The sequence below is a fragment of the Mustela lutreola genome, chromosome 11 (assembly GCF_030435805.1).
Source record: "Mustela lutreola isolate mMusLut2 chromosome 11, mMusLut2.pri, whole genome shotgun sequence".
Classification (NCBI taxonomy): Eukaryota; Metazoa; Chordata; class Mammalia; order Carnivora; family Mustelidae; genus Mustela; species Mustela lutreola.
The window spans coordinates 35602516-35618502 of NC_081300.1; the positions used below are offsets into that span (position 1 = coordinate 35602516).

The 15987-nt window shown below is 36.2% G+C and overlaps 1 protein-coding gene across 6 annotated transcripts in view; it reads right to left on the bottom strand.

Annotated features, from left to right (window-relative positions):
• The window catches only part of KIAA1328 (KIAA1328 ortholog), a 323127-nt gene that overhangs the window by 265408 nt on the left and 41732 nt on the right, over positions 1-15987 (bottom strand). For all 6 annotated transcript variants that reach the window (XM_059140330.1, XM_059140329.1, XM_059140334.1 and 3 more), the window contains one exon: positions 11859-11974. In XM_059140330.1, coding sequence (XP_058996313.1) covers positions 11859-11974 — 116 coding nt within the window. The remainder of the gene's footprint in view (positions 1-11858; positions 11975-15987) is intronic.

Below are 15987 nucleotides of genomic sequence, written 5' to 3' on the forward strand. Positions count from 1 at the left end.
ATTAAGCCTCTTCCCAGAAAAGGTACAAATGTGGATGAGGAAGAAAAGCAAAATGGTATGTTTTAGCAACAGGGAGTGTATTTCTAGTTTTGTGGCAAACTGAACCCAACCAAAAAACTTTGTCGCTGAAGAATGTAATCATAAATAGTTTTATAAATGGCTGAAAATATTGCCTTGCTGAGAAGTGAGGCTAGATTTTCAGAATAAAAAAAAAAAAAAATGCACCTATGTCTGTCTATCAACCATGTAGGCTATATATGCCCTTGACAGAAGGGTATGGCCTATGTTTCCTTTTCAAAGATTTATTTATTTATTTGAGAGAGAGAAAAGAAGGAGGAGCAGAGCAAGGGGAAGAGAGAAATTTTAGCACAGACTCTGTGCTGAGCTCAGAGCCCAATGTGAGGCTTGATCTCACCACCCCAAGATCATGATCTCAGCTGAAATCAAGAGTCAGATGAAGGGGCGCCTGGGTGGCTCAGTGGGTTAAGCCACTGCCTTCGGCTCAGGTCATGATCCCGGGGTCCTGGATCAAGTCCCGCATGGGGCTCTCTGCTCAGCAGGGGGCCTGCTTCCCTTCATCTCTCTCTGCCTGCCTCTCTGCCTGCTTGTGATCTCTCTCTGTCAAATAATTAAATAAAATCTTAAAAAAAAAAAAAAAGAGTCAGATGAAGTCACATTGAACACTTAACCAACTGCGCCATCCACGGGTCCCATGACTAATGTTTTCAATATGATAGTTGAAGATTCTATCACTGTGAGAAGTCCTAATTGCAGACTATGTAAGAGATAATATGAAAAATTCATGAAAAGTTGGGGTAAAATCAATAGTTATGAAACTCCACCTCTATTGTAGTTTCTTCACAATCCTTACCACATTTCTTCACTGACATTTCCCTAAAGAACAGAAGTCCTTGCAAAAATTTCACTTGCCTCTTGACCTGTTAGGCCAAACAACATTTCTATGCAAATAATCTTTTTATGCTATATCGGTTTTATGCTGTATCAGTTCTAATATATTTTTAGCAAGTAATCTGGGGCAAGAATCCTCTTAGAGCTGCTTGTTTACCCTATCTTGCCAGATTGCCAACCTTGCGTTTTGAACTTTGCAAAGTCAGCTCTGGTATAGCAGGTCCACTAAGAGTCAACAGCGAAATGCTGCCATGAGCTGTCAGAACATAAGAAGAGAAGGGGCTTCAAAAGATCAAGAAGTGGCAATACCTTCAGAATGGGAACCAAAAAGACCTGAATCTACTCTCAAGACAATCCTTTAGTGTATTGCTCTGATTTAAAATTTTCCAGCCATCCAATTGCCAACATTCACAAAAGCATCCACAAACGGCGCAAAAACAAAAGCTGATCATACACACAGTCCAAAAGGCAAGGAGTTTTTTCATAAAACCTGTCCTGCCATATTAGTTCTGTTATCTTACTGACATGCTCTTGGCCTCCCGTCCTGCACCCTTCCCCTACCAAGTGACTCATTTTTTTTTTCACATTGAACATCTCCTAAATGCATACAAAGAGCTTAGATGTCCGAGAGCATTAACATAAGTTTCCACCATGAGGTATTACAATTCAGCGTAAGAAACAAAAGGAACAAAATTATAGAGAATACTTTCAGAACTAACACTGTGGTCTGATATATTCAAAGGCACTTTTTGAAAAATGTGCATCTCAAGATCAACCCTGCAGAAGCAGAATTCTAAATATTCATAACAAACAAAATCTTTACTAAGACTCACCTCCTCAGTCAAGACAACAAAACTAACCCTAGTCAGGTAGACAGCTATTTGTAATGAACGAAGCATTTTGAAGAGAAAGCCAGATTATAACATTTAATCCTGAAAGTTTTATTTCATAAACCTATTTAAATGGAGACAGACTCTTTATCTAAAAGAGCAGATTTTTTTTTTTTTAATTTCCTTCGCCATTTGGGAGATGGAAAAGCATCCCTGATTTGTATATTAAAGCACAAGCATCTGTCCTACTGATGATATTCTAGGGAAGCACATTAGCATAAAATTTAACGATGTCAAATAAGTGGATGTGAAATAGGGACTGCGTAAAGACACTATTTCCAAGGCTGACAGAAACATCACTGTTTAGAAATGCAAATGAAACCATTATGTTCAATAATTATATGAAAATATGAACAGTTCAGCATGTTTTCCAGCCCTGATGGCGGTTAATGGGATGTACGCTTATGTAAATAACTACTATTAAAGCTAATGCTGAAAAAAACTAATAAATTCATACTAAAGCAACTGATTTAGTATGCTTTTAAACCCCAGCAGTGCTCACTTATTAGAAAAGAGTGCATTATTATGTTTAGAACTCATTACTGCTACAAGTCACTGCAACTCCATCAATTACCATGCATTAATGAAAATGGGACACATACAAAAAAAATTATTGCCTCTCAGCAGTTTTCTTTAAAGACAAAATCTAGGGGTATTACCATCATGGGGCCTTGTAGGGAACTTATCCACACTATAATCTTTATTACTGAAACAGTATTCCCAATATCATTACCCCAGGGTATTTTGATCATAAAAAGGGCTAACCTTTATGTTAAAATATCAATATTTTACAAGATTGACCATTTAACATCAATAAGAGATGTTTAATATTTGAATTTTGGCACCTGGTCCCTTTTTTTAAAGGGAGACGAAGAAATCAAAATACACAGAGGCAGTTATACCAGTACAGAAGATAAATGGTTTCATTCAAAGATGTTCCCTGATTTAACAGATAAATGAGGTCTACATTTAGTTCTATATTTACGTCTCAGTGAATTCTGTGGAATTGGAATTCTGTCCAATAAATAAGGTATTGGACTTTTAAGAACAAACCTAAAATTTCCTTTTTGGCCACAAGATGGACTTTCCTGTGATACATTAAATATTTAGTACAAGAAATTAGGAAGCTAGAAAAGCCTTGTAGTTAAAAATTCAAGTTTAGCTAACACCTAGGAGTAAGGAAATGCTGACAGGGCAGGAATGCAAACATAGAAATGCCTTTGCTCCCACTCTACTTGTGTCAACTTTCACAATTTATTCTGTTTAACATATGTAATTAAAGCGATCCTTCACTGTTTTCTAGCATTCAGAAAAACACAAAACACCTCCGTACCTACTAAATGTGAAAACATTTGCTAAATCTCAGACGCAGACTTGTTATATTTCAAGACTACATGTTTATTTCAAAAGTCTAACAGTCATAGCAGTCCAAACATTTGCAGTTTTAGCTCTCATATGTTTATTCATCTCCCAAGAAGCTTTTACTACAATTTAGATATAGTATCACCAGGTGATGGTAGACTGCTATGATCTTGCAACCCCAGCAATGAAGTGCAGGTTTTCCCCCCAGGAGTCTGGCAGAATGACTTGGGCATTACAATTCATTCGTGTAACCATTATTTTTTGAGTACATACTGAGTACTAGGCACTACACTAGATCCTCTGTGTATAACAGTGCACAAGACAGAAAAGATGTCCCAGGAGGGAAACAGACAATAAATAAGTAGATAATAGACTGCCAAGTGCTATGAATAATCAACACCCATTTACAACTTAAAAAAGAAAAAAAAAAACCAACCTCTTAGCAAACTAGAAAGAAAACAAAAATTCCTCAGTGTGATAAAAGGCACCTATTAAAAACCTATAGCTAATATTAATCTTAACGATGAAATACATAGTTCCCCCTAAGATATAAAACAAGGCAAGGATGTTCTCAGTCATCGCTTCTACTCAATACATAACTGGAGGTACCGCAATAAAGCAAGAAAAAGAAATAAAAGGCATAAAGATGAGAAAGAACTAAAAATGTTTTTATTTACAGATGCCGTAATTGATTATAAAATCCTAAGGAACCTGTAAAACTGTTAAAATTAACAACTGACAATTTAGCAAGGTCAAAAGATAGAACCAATACACAAAAATCAATTATATTTCTAAATTCAACAATTACAAATTGAAATTAAAACTAAATTGAACCAACTTTTCAAAATTAGCAGACTCCCTTCTGCTGACTAAAATGAGCACGAGTGCTGACGCTTGGAATGCCAAGTTAAAAAAGTGTGGCTCCCTAAAACCTATGGAGTCAGTGTACCTGCCTGAAACTGCCAAAACTCAGATGTTTTTTTACATGGAAAGTAAGTATATATCTTGTTTTGATTACTGTTACTTTGGCATTTCTTGTTATACACAAAAAAAGTTTAATCCTAACACAGATTCATAAAATAACTTTAAGTATGCTCCAACTACTCTTAGCCTTTTCAGCTTTTGTTTCTGCGTTATTTCCCTTGAGATCTCTTCTCTGCCGTGGAGATTCCTTAGCAATTCCTGACTGATCTCTCTTGGCAATTAGCTTTCTTAAAAATGCTTTAAAATGTTTAAAGAATGTTCCCTCATCTACACAAAAACACTTTGCCTCAAAAAATATATATAGTCTCTTTTAAAAGTAGAAATCTAGTTATTCTCTGGGCAACAGAACTCTACATGTGGACTGTAAAAGGAAAAAAAAATCTTCAAATATAGCATCTGAAATAAAATATTTGCAAGATTTATCAACTATGGCTTTATGTCTATTTTGTATGTTGTAAACTTTTTCAGGGCAAGGAAATATTTTTGTAAATCTTAAATTTTTATAGAACATTTACAGTTTTGAAAAATCTGCGTATTTTAGCTCATTTGATCACCTTATGTGGTGATATTATTAACATGTTGAAATTAAGACTCGCCGAGGTTTATCCAAGGTCAGACACCTAGTTTAATGCAAAATTAAGTCAAGATTTCAAGTTTTATGATTTCGGTGCTAGAGTGTTCTTGATATACACACTGAGATAAGTCCATATTTGAGACTTCTGGTCTCTGATTAACTGAAAGTTTACAAAAAGGACTTTTCATATAATTTTTAAGGATCAAAAAACTGCCTTAGCAGCATAAAGCACTTCTCTGCTGTTTCAAATAACTACATAATACTGTAAGAAGATATAAATGCTATGACACTGCTCAATGATTACACTTACCTTCAAACTAAAACTTCCTCTCATTTCCTTAGCCTCTAGACTGCTTAACTCATCCTTGTGCTTTTAACACTAATGCCTTGGGGGTATCATCTTGATACCTCTTGAGACAGAGGGCATCTGGCAACTTTTTCCTGCATTAGACTAGCAACTATTTTGTCACCATAGCATATAGCCTCTCTTCTCTATTGTCAAACTGTCTAGTGCAAATTTCTCACTAGGGCAATTAGTATTCCTAACCTTCTTTTCTGTTGGTTTCATCTCGTATTTACTCTTTTTGCATCTTGCCGTTTCTCCTGTGTTTATCAGTTTTTGTGCGGAAAAAAGCCTCCTAAGTATGGCCCCAAAATAAAAACACACACTAGTTGAAACAACTAGTTGAAAACTGACCAACAAGAACACAACAAATATTATCTTTAGATATTTGAATTTTCCAGGCTATGTTTATTTAGAAATTCAAGGACTGCTTAAGATGGTATTGACACAAAGGTCTTTCTCCAGGATTTAAGAAAGCAGCTCAATAGATTGGAATTTCTGTATTAATAAAAGGCATCAATCCTTACCATCTATCAATCGGGGAAACTATTTCAGATATTCAGTTAACTTCTGATCATTATATAAGTACACAATAATTACTATTTCTGAAAATGTAGAGCTTGGAGATGTAGAATCTTGGGTATAACTATGAAAATTAAAAAGTTCCTTTTTTATTTTATGTTATTGTATAAGTTTCTAACTGAAGTGAGGATATTGTATAAGTTTCTAACTGAACCATTTAGACATTCACAAATGTTTAAATGACTAGGCCATACTAAAGTTAAGAACACTAAGACAAATTTGCTACTGCTTAAAAATAAAGTCATCAACAACATTCTTCAAATCTAAGGCAATTACAAGCTGTGGTATGGATTTAGCTGAAGAGATTATGTCAGAATAGCCCTTTAAAGATCAGTCATGTAAAAGACTAAACAAAATAATGAACTCTCCTGAACGATGATTATTATGAGACTGACTTACTAAAGGTCTAGTTCTTCATGCAAGAACTACTGAAACTTTCCAAAGTAATTTTAAAATGTTAAAATGATGTTTTACACGGATGTTAAGCAGATTTAGTACTGTTTGGTCAGTGCAGAACTATCACTGAAAAAAACTTTTTTAATTAAAAAGTTGTACAAAATAAAAAAAAAAAATTTAAATCCCAGTGTTACCCACTATAAAGCAACACTCTGGGGGTGCTAAGCCTCCACATCTGGAGCCTTCAACAAGCCAAAGAAATAAAAACACTATCAAGATCAAACTGGGGAAGTAAAGCTGTTTGTTTTAATATAAAATGGGTACAAACCACAGATATTAAAAGGATCTCAGACATTAAGAAGGTGGAGAAATCCCTAAAAGCAAATCTCATAAAATAATACAAAATCATATTTTAAAAATAATTATTCAATGTGCATTAATGCCCGAACAGGAGAATTAAAAATAAAGGAAAATGATTAGAATTAATATCTGAAAAAACAATAATGTTTAGAAACACTATCCTTGTATAGGTACACTGCAATGCCTTTTCACCTTACACTTAGAATAAAGAATAAAAATACCAAAGAACTAAGTACATGTTAAATACTGTCTAATTCTGCTCGGGCTGCCATGACAAAATACCACAGACTAAGGGGTTTAAACAACAGAACTTCATTTTCTCACAGTTCTAGAGCCTGGCAAGTCCAACAACAAGGTCCTGCAGGGTTTGGTTTCCAGTGAGAGCTCTCTTCCTGGCCACCTCGATGTGTCCTCCTAAGGTGCAAGGCTGGGAGCGGGGAGGCAAAGGATGGAGAGAGAGAGATCTCACCTCCTCTTCTTACAAGGCCACAGTCCTACTGGATTAGGGCCTGACCCTTATGACCTCATTTAACCTTAAGTACCTCCTAAAGAACTCTCTCCAGACACAGTCACATTAAGGGGACTTTAAACATAGGAATGTTGGAGGGACCCAATTCAGTCCACCGCAAATACTAAAATAACAAATGCATACATAAACAAATGAATGAATCTTGCTAAACCCAGAGTAGAGGGCAAAGAGAATGAAAAGCACAACTGCATATCCCAATACTCCAAAGCATGTAAATTTAGCAGGTGGGTAAGTTTATCAGTATTTAAGATTTGTTTGATTTTCACAGAAGAAATGAAAATCAGAAAAGCTACTGTAAGAGAGAAAGCAAATTTTAATCATTGGCTGGCACATTTGTTTTGACATATAAATATGTTCAAAACTCTCTTCCAGCCTTAAAACAAACTAAAAAACATTCCTTCAAATATTGATATCTCTTTGGCTAGACAGCATCTCCTTTTCTTCACAGCTTTTACTTTCTCACTCTTTTGTGGTTTTTAACAGTTTTCCTAAGAAGTCCTCTGTCAGCTTAAAATCTCTGTTAGTCCAGTTTCTAGGAGAGGAAAGTCAGACCTGGTTTCCTCTAAGTGAAGACCCAACAGGCGTAAGCAGTAAAGAGAACTTATGTCTCGCACAGAAATTAGAAGATAAAGCATAGAGCAGATCACTTTCACTCTCCCAGTAGGTCTCAAAACTGCCTAGGTCTTATATAATCCGATGAAAGCCATCAGAGCCCCAGTGAAGAAAGACAAAGAAATGAGAAGGCATTATTAGTTATCCACATATCAGAGAAGAAAACAGAGACTCAGAACTAAGTTCATTAATTTTTCAAGGTTAGACACTAGCTTTTCAAGGTTAGATAGCTTACCAGCACTAAAACAGGATTTTGTCTCTAAAGCCACTGTACTTCTTTATCACTTCCCTTGTTCTGCCAGTTAAAATAGCAAACATCAGACTTTACTTTCCTTCTGTAAGCTTTGGTATCATCCTGACCTGAGACATATGCTCCGAAAATACAATTAGCTCAAATATTAATCAACTTTTCTAATGACTACATTTTCTGTGTCTTAAACTATTACCTGCTAATATGCTTCAGAACAATTCCAATTGGACATATTTCTAAGTTTCAGATTTATCTCTCCTTTCATACTCATTTAGGTAGGCAAAAATCTACTAGGTTCATCAAACTGCTTGACTTGGTGAATGGCATATTTATTCACAGAGTTAAGTTCTCAGGAAATAAGCTTTGTTCAAAGACTGAAAATTACAAGAATTTTTATGTTTTAGTAATAAATTCTCTATTCATTGTTAAGAACAAATCTTCAAAAGCCTGGTCCAAATGCAAACACATAAAATATCTTTTCTCTTTTTCACCAAGGGACTGGTCTGTGTTCGTATGGTGCCATAAGCCAAGTTATTAGAACTTTTAAAACACAAAACCTTAAATTTAGTATAACACGTCTTTAAAATTCCAAAAATCTGAATTCATACAGTTCCTCACACAGAAACAGATTGTAAAATGACCTAATATTATCTGATTTCATATATATGAAAGAGTCTGAATCATTCATGTATGATAGGTAAATGTATCTGTAGTTAAAATTATATTGTTTTAAATTATAACCTTGTTTTATGTTTCTAAGTTTTATAGGGTTTTATGTACTGTAAAATCGTCTATATTAACCTTTGACAGGTTTATGCTAGTAAAGGAGATTTGTACCTGAGCAATCTACTTGGAATAAAAACCATGGGTATCACTGTTTTTAAATCATGTCTTCCTCTCTCCCTTCTTCCACAGTTCCACAAATACCACCTATCATTTGGTGATTCCAAAAAACCTTCAATTTTTCAATTTCAATTTTTGATAATGGTCTCACACCAATCTTCATTCACTATGATAATAAATGCTCAAGTCAAATCCTTTCATATCATATGTAAAATATTTCCAACTTCTGAGTCTTTGACTTTACTGACATGCCTTTTCCTTTCGCTTTTAGCATATAAGATAGATCAGGGGTCAGTAAACTTCTGTAGAGCCAGAAGTAAGTTACTTTAGGGCGGCAGGCCAAGGGGTCTTTGTTACAACTACTTTGTTACAACTTTGTTACAACTACTCTGCCAGCAGCTACAACACAGGAATGAATGGGCGTGGCTAGATTTAGCAGGCACCCTACTGGATTTGGCCCCTGGCAGTAGCTTGCTGATCCCTGAGCTAAGTGATTGTAGAAATGAATAATTGGGCTACTACAATCACCTGGGGTATCTTACTACTTAGACTAATAGAGGAAACCATTCATAGCCATGCTGAATTAACACTTCAGCACTAAATCCATGACTCTTAACCAGAGTGCTAAAATAGCTACACATCTTGGTTAAGCACACTACCAAATAAATAAGGCCTTAATTTTGGCCAGGCTTTCAAACTTGTCTACTATCTCCGTTTCTCACCTGATTTCCCCACTTTACACCAATTCCAGTGGACATAATACTAATTCTTTTCTTGGTCTCAGGAACGCCAAGGCATCATCACCTCCTCTCCCTTTTATAGAAAGAGGCTTCTATTTCCCCTACTTCTGTTACCAGACTGTAAAGGAAAATGCCCACTTTATCAGCCCTTCTTGCAGCTTAGCATGGCCATGTAATAAAGTTCTGGATAATAAATATCTCATGAAAGACTGCTGGAGTTTGAGGGCGGGGTTGGGGGGAGCAGGGTGGGGACTGCCCTGAGGAAAAATTTCACTTTTTTTTTTTTTTTTAAAAAAGGAAACTGAGTCACAACTGCCAGAACTCCTTCCTCCGCCTTCTCCCTGCCCTAGGGCCAAGATGATATCTGGAATTACAGCAACCATTCTGCAACCATTAGAACAAGCTAAGAGAACTATGGAGATCCAGTGCTGAAAACTTAAAGCCACTGAAGCAATACCAGAGGCCACTTATCTCCAGAGTTGTTACATAGGGGGCACCTGGGTGGCTCAGATGGTTGTGTCTGCCTTCGGCTCAGGTCATGATCCCAGCATCCTGGGATCCAGCCCCGCATTGACGGGGAGCCTGCTTCTCCCTCTCCCTGTATTGCTTCTCCTGCTTGTGTTCTTGCATGCTCTCTGTCAAATAAATAAACAAAATCTTTTTAAAAAGATGCTATAAAATGAGAATTTTTGTTACAAATAAAAATATTCCTAGTCTACCTTTTCTTGGAAGTCCAAGTCACTATTCCTTGTGACAAGTGAAGGACCAAAGTGGCCGAGCAGTTTGTTGTGAGTTCTGACTAAACAGCACTACTTTAACCCAGAGAGAGAAAAGTAGCACGAAGAAAACCACAAAAGCAGGTCTAACCTGAGAGCTGCCAGCCTAGTACAATAAAGTCAATGAAGGCAAACAAAAGAGAAGATCCAAGATAATTATTCAAATGCTAAAAGTTATAGAAAAGAAATAATTGAGAAAGTACACCTTTAGAATTGTAGGCAAAGAAGCTTTATAAATGTCCTGCTCAGCAAATCGAATCCGAAAATTTTGATTATATTAATTTCCAATTGTGTATTCCCACTTTTTGATAAAACAAAGAAATTCAGAACTCATTTTTTACATTTACATTTTTTTTTTAAGATTTTATTTATTTATTTGACAGAGAGAAATCACAAGTAGACGGAGAGGCAGGCAGAGAGAGAGACAGAGAAGCAAGCTCCCTGCTGAGCAGAGAGCCCGACGCGGGACTCGATCCCAGGACCCTGAGATCATGACCCGAGCCGAAGGCAGCGGCTTAACCCACTGAGCCACCCAGGCGCCCTACATTTACATTTTTTTTTAAAGATTTTATTTATTTATTTGACAGACAGAGATTACAAGTTGGTGGAGAGGCTGGTAGAGAGAGAGGAGGAAGCAGGCTCCTTGAGGAGCAGAGAGCCCCATGTGGGGCTTGATCCCAGGACACTGGGATCTTGACCTGAGCCAAAGGCAGAGGCCTTAACCCACTGAGCCACCCAATGCCCCTACATTTACATTTTTTAAATGTTTCTTCCCAAGTGAATTATTTATACCTTTACGTTTCTATTTCCCTGGTGTTCAAAAAGGTAGAGTTATTGTTGATGTATAATAATTTTAACACTTGAAGAGCATTTGAAATAATTATTAGGGATGAAGTTAATAATGATATTGCCAATATGGGCACTGGTTCCTTCAAGTATTCATATACTAGTTTTGCTGGCCAATCTATGACCCTAACTTTAAGGATAGCCACTTCTCTTTTATATCAATACCACTGCAAAAACATCCAAAGATAAGTAGCCCAGCCAAAAGAAACTTCAGAAATATGCTTATTTTAACGTGCATATACCTTAAAATATAATTCTTAAGTTAAAATACCAGTTTTTATTTTACTTTCTTACAAAAAGTGCAATATATATTACATACACAAACACACTCACACATACATCTCTCTCTCTAGTTCTAAACCCAGTAATCTCCTCCTCCATGAGAATTTTCGTGTATTATGCTGCAATGTAAACACTTATCAATTATGACATCTACAAATTACAATGCATTTTTTTTTAATTTTTATGATTTCAGAGTAGAATTCCTTAGGGCTGTCAAAGCTTTAGCTAGAAAGAATGCCAAATACAAAGAGGTTTCAGGCTCAGTTAGAGTAGTGGAACAGAATTCAGTAAAGTTCCAACACTACATTTTAATGCCCAAATTTCTTATTGTCTTTTTTAGTTGACAAATATGTGCTCTGCAGCATAACAGCAGCGGCAGAACAGCTGGGTGGCCCTATCAAGCACAAAGGAAGCAACAGCACATGCTGTTAAGTGTCGTTTTGATTGCCTAAAAATGGCAGCCCATGCAGATTTATTCCCTGTTATAAATTAGAACAATTATTTCTCTGGAGCTTACATTTTCTTCATGAAAGAGTCAAACTTCCTGCACATTAAAAAAGAGGACTTTCAAAAAGGATATCTTCCCTTTCTTTGATGATCAGATCATTCTGTTCTTCCAACTGCCTGATCTTCTTCTCAAATGATTCCTGCTCGGCTCGGAATCGTTCTTCTGTCACTTCCTTTTCCTCACTTACTCTGAAATACAAAAATGAAAAGAAAATGCCTATAAGAATAAGAAAATATGTGCCTACAGCTGTCGTCCACCAAAACCAGATTTCTTCCAGAGGTGTGCTGTTTTCTTCGGGGATAATCTATATTTGGCTTTTTTAAAAAAATTAACCTCTCATAAGGCAATCTTGCATACTTTTGTGATAAAATATGAACAGGATTTTTATATCAAAAATGTTCCCAAATCATCAGATGTATCTTAAATATGGAAAGTCCAACACAGAATGTAAGTTTCCAATTGTAATCCAGGACAGAAAAATATCTCTTTTAAAACTCAGTTTTATTTCTCTTCAAAACAGGCACAATTGGGGCGCCTGGGTGGCTCAGTGGATTGAGCCGCTGCCTTCGGCTCAGGTCATGATCTCAGTTTCCTGGGATCGAGCCCCGCATCGGGCTCTTTGCTCAGCGGAAGCCTGCTTCTCTCTCTCTCTGCCTGACTCTCCGCCTACTTGTGATTTCTCTCTCTGTCAAATAAATAATAAATAAAAAATCTTTAAAAAAAAAAAAAAAAAAAAAAAAAAAAACAGGCACAATTAATTTATTTTGATTTGAATCTTTTAAATATTTTTATTTAAATCCTGTCAATGAAATAAATAATCTATATATCTCTTAAATATTTCATTATATATACATAGGTAATTAGTTTTATTCTTTTCCTTGGTACTGATATCCTGCATTCCTCAGTAGCATATAAGTAACCAGACTAGAATAAAAAGATGGCATTAACATAAAAGAAACTACAACTATTCTTAGTCCAAAAAGAATTGCAAGTGTTAAAAAACCCTGGCCAAAAAAATCTGTATCTTTAATGTTTAACTCTGAGAAGTATTCCAATTCAATATTATCAAAAAGAGGTGACTTCTGACAAGAGCACAGGGGGAATATTTAAAAACCCCAATTAAACAAGAACAACATTAAAACTTATCTTAAAATGGCAACTCTATTTCTCATGTTACTCTGTGCATAGAGATGTTTGCCCTGAATTTTTCTGTGACTCCTGCTTATGCCTCCAAAGAGAGTACATTTATCTTACAAGATCACACAGCAATATGTGTAAAGGAAATCCACAGGGACTCCTTTGAGCTTCAGAATTTACTTCCTTCCAGACCCCTGCTCTACTACAGCAATTTTTTTTTTTTAAAGATTTTATCTATCCATCTGACACAGAGAAATCACAAGTAGATGGAGAGGCAGGCAGAGAGAGAGAGAGGGAAGCAGGCTCCCAGCCGAGCAGGGAGCCTGATGCAGGGCTTGATCCCTGGACCCTGAGATCGTGACCCGAGCCGAAGCAGCGGCCCAACCCACTGAGCCACCCAGGCACCCCTACTACAGCAATTTCTGAATAACACGAACTCCTCAGCCTTTCCTTTGTTGCTAGCCTTCTGGTGGAGATACTTGAAATCAATGATGTAACAGAATGAAAATTGGATTTTTGAATGTTTGAGTTGATTACATCTGGTCTTTGAAATAATTTACATGGGAGAGCATGGCACACAATAGTGTTCAAAAAAGAGGTTTATGTTTTCTTGCTCATCATCACATTAAAATCATTTCCCTCAACCCCTATTATCTATGTCTAGCATATTATTAGGCCCATGAATGGGACTCAGGCCCTTCCTTCTAAGAGGGTAACCTGAAACAGAAAACAAATACAAGGAATCCAGACAGTTAAACAAATAGACACATGAGGACAATTTATCCCCTGGTCTCAGGTTCTCTTGCCTCCATTGTTGCCATCACTTTCCAAGGTCTTCCCCTTTACTGCTATTACTCTCAAGCACACTTGCCTTACCTTTCAAAATAATTCCTGTTGCCTCTCAGTCTTTCTAGAATTGTCAAACACTGGAACCGTGAATTATTTTCTACCATCTAAATCTTCAATCTGTCAGCCTTCTGAAACACTTCTGAAACATCTTTGCCAAGATACTGTCCAAATCAAGTAAACCCCCAAAGTGCAAAGTGGAAAACGATGTACACATGGGGACATGAGAAAAACTGTGCTTACTTCTCTAAGCATCATTACTCTCACTCATGAAGAATAAAGCTAGACTGGATAATTTTTAAAATTCTCTCCAGCTAAATTCACTGCTATAAATATCCTAATACTGTACATACATCCTTTATAAATATGGAGAGCATTCATAAAGGAATAAGAAAGAAGTTCTCAAACATTTAGTCAAGACGCAAGGCATACAATACTATAATCTAGGCAAAACCTATAGCCATAGAATGAGAGAAAAAGTAGTTAAGAGAAATACTAAAAAGCATAAAGAGGTAAAATTTGGCATAACATAAAAAGTGACAAATATGTAGGATTAGGCACAAAATAAAGATGAGGGGCACCTGATTGGCTAAGTCAGAAGACCAAGCAATTCTTGATCTCAGGACTAGAGTTTGAGCTTGGGTTATGAAAGTAACCCAAGAAGAAGTTACTAAAAACAATGAATAAATAAAAAAATAATAAGTGATAATATATCTATTATATATATCTAATATATCTATATAAAATATATAGATAGAAGATAGATAAGATTAAAGATTTTATTTATTTGACCCAGAGAGATAGAGAAGAGGGAACACAAGCAGGGGGAGTGGGAGAAAGAGAAGCAGGCCTCCTGCATGAAGCCTGATGCGGGGCTCGATCCCAAGACCCTGGCATCATGACCTGAGCCGAAGGCAGACGCTTAGCGACTGAGCCACTCAGGTGCCCCAGTGATGCTATATATTGTAAGGAGAAAAAAAGCATATCAGGGTGAGAAAATATGTAGCAAAATCTGTCTCTGTTTAGACTGATAAAATCTTCAAGATATGACTAGAGAGTAAAATTCCTAAGTAGACAAGAAAAGATTTATTTTTATTTAATTATTAAAAAATATTTACTGAAGGGGTGCCTGGGTGGCTCAGTTAGTTAAGCATCTGCCTTCAGCTCAGGTCATGATCCCAGAGTCCTGGGATCTAGGCCCTGTCAGGCTCTGCTCAGTGGGGAGTCTGCGTCTCCTTTTCCCTCTGCCTCTGCCTGTAACCCTGCTGGTGTTAGCTGGTATCCGCATACACACTCCTTCAAATAAATGAAATCTGTTAAAAAAATATTTACTGAATGACTACTATAAAAAAATAACAAAGTAACTTTAGTCAGTTACAGGGTATCCAAAAGGAACATAAAAATGGCTCCCCATCATTTCAAGACTATTCATAAAGGCCCCTATAAATATAAGGAATAGACCAAAGATCTGTTTTGTCAACAAGCATTGCTCCAGGGTCAGAAAAACAGTAAAAAAAAAGAAAAGAAAAGAAAAGAAAAAAGTAGAATGCCAAGTTTACCTTAACATTAAACTAAACACAGAGATTATCTCTAGAGCCTACCAAGTCAAAACACGTAGGTATTCATCAATATTCACTTACTCCCTTTGTTGGGCCTAAGGAAATTCCCGAAAACTCTAAAGATCACTGAGGGCAGAAATGCTTATAGATATAATCTCACAATGCCAGAGTCTACAATGAGCATGAGCTTGTCCCAAAACTTAAGCTACTCTATCTAGAAAAATCACTCTTCTAAATTTAATTTCTGGAGTATGTTTGAAAAATTTGTTGCTGCACTGTTTATACAGGGCTCCTTTGTTTTAATCTCTTCTGTTATGCTGCTATGATTAGACTACTCTTTAGCAATTATTATACTCTGGAAGGCTATAAACTTAAGCACAAAGGGTAACACTTCTTCTGCAGGCCTATCTAAAGATATATACGGCTTCTTTGTGGCCTATTAGCCTACTTAATACAAGCACATATATTAATACAACCTTTAAACGCAGAGGACTTGCCAATAAAATAGCCTCCAGATTTGATATCTACTCTGAAATCTGTCTTTTAAAATTTATGTTCAATAATATTTCCCTGGAGGTATATGTACAAGAAAATATCTGGTATCATGATCTACATTTTTCATCAAAGCATTCTCAGACCACAAAGTAATATAAGAAGAC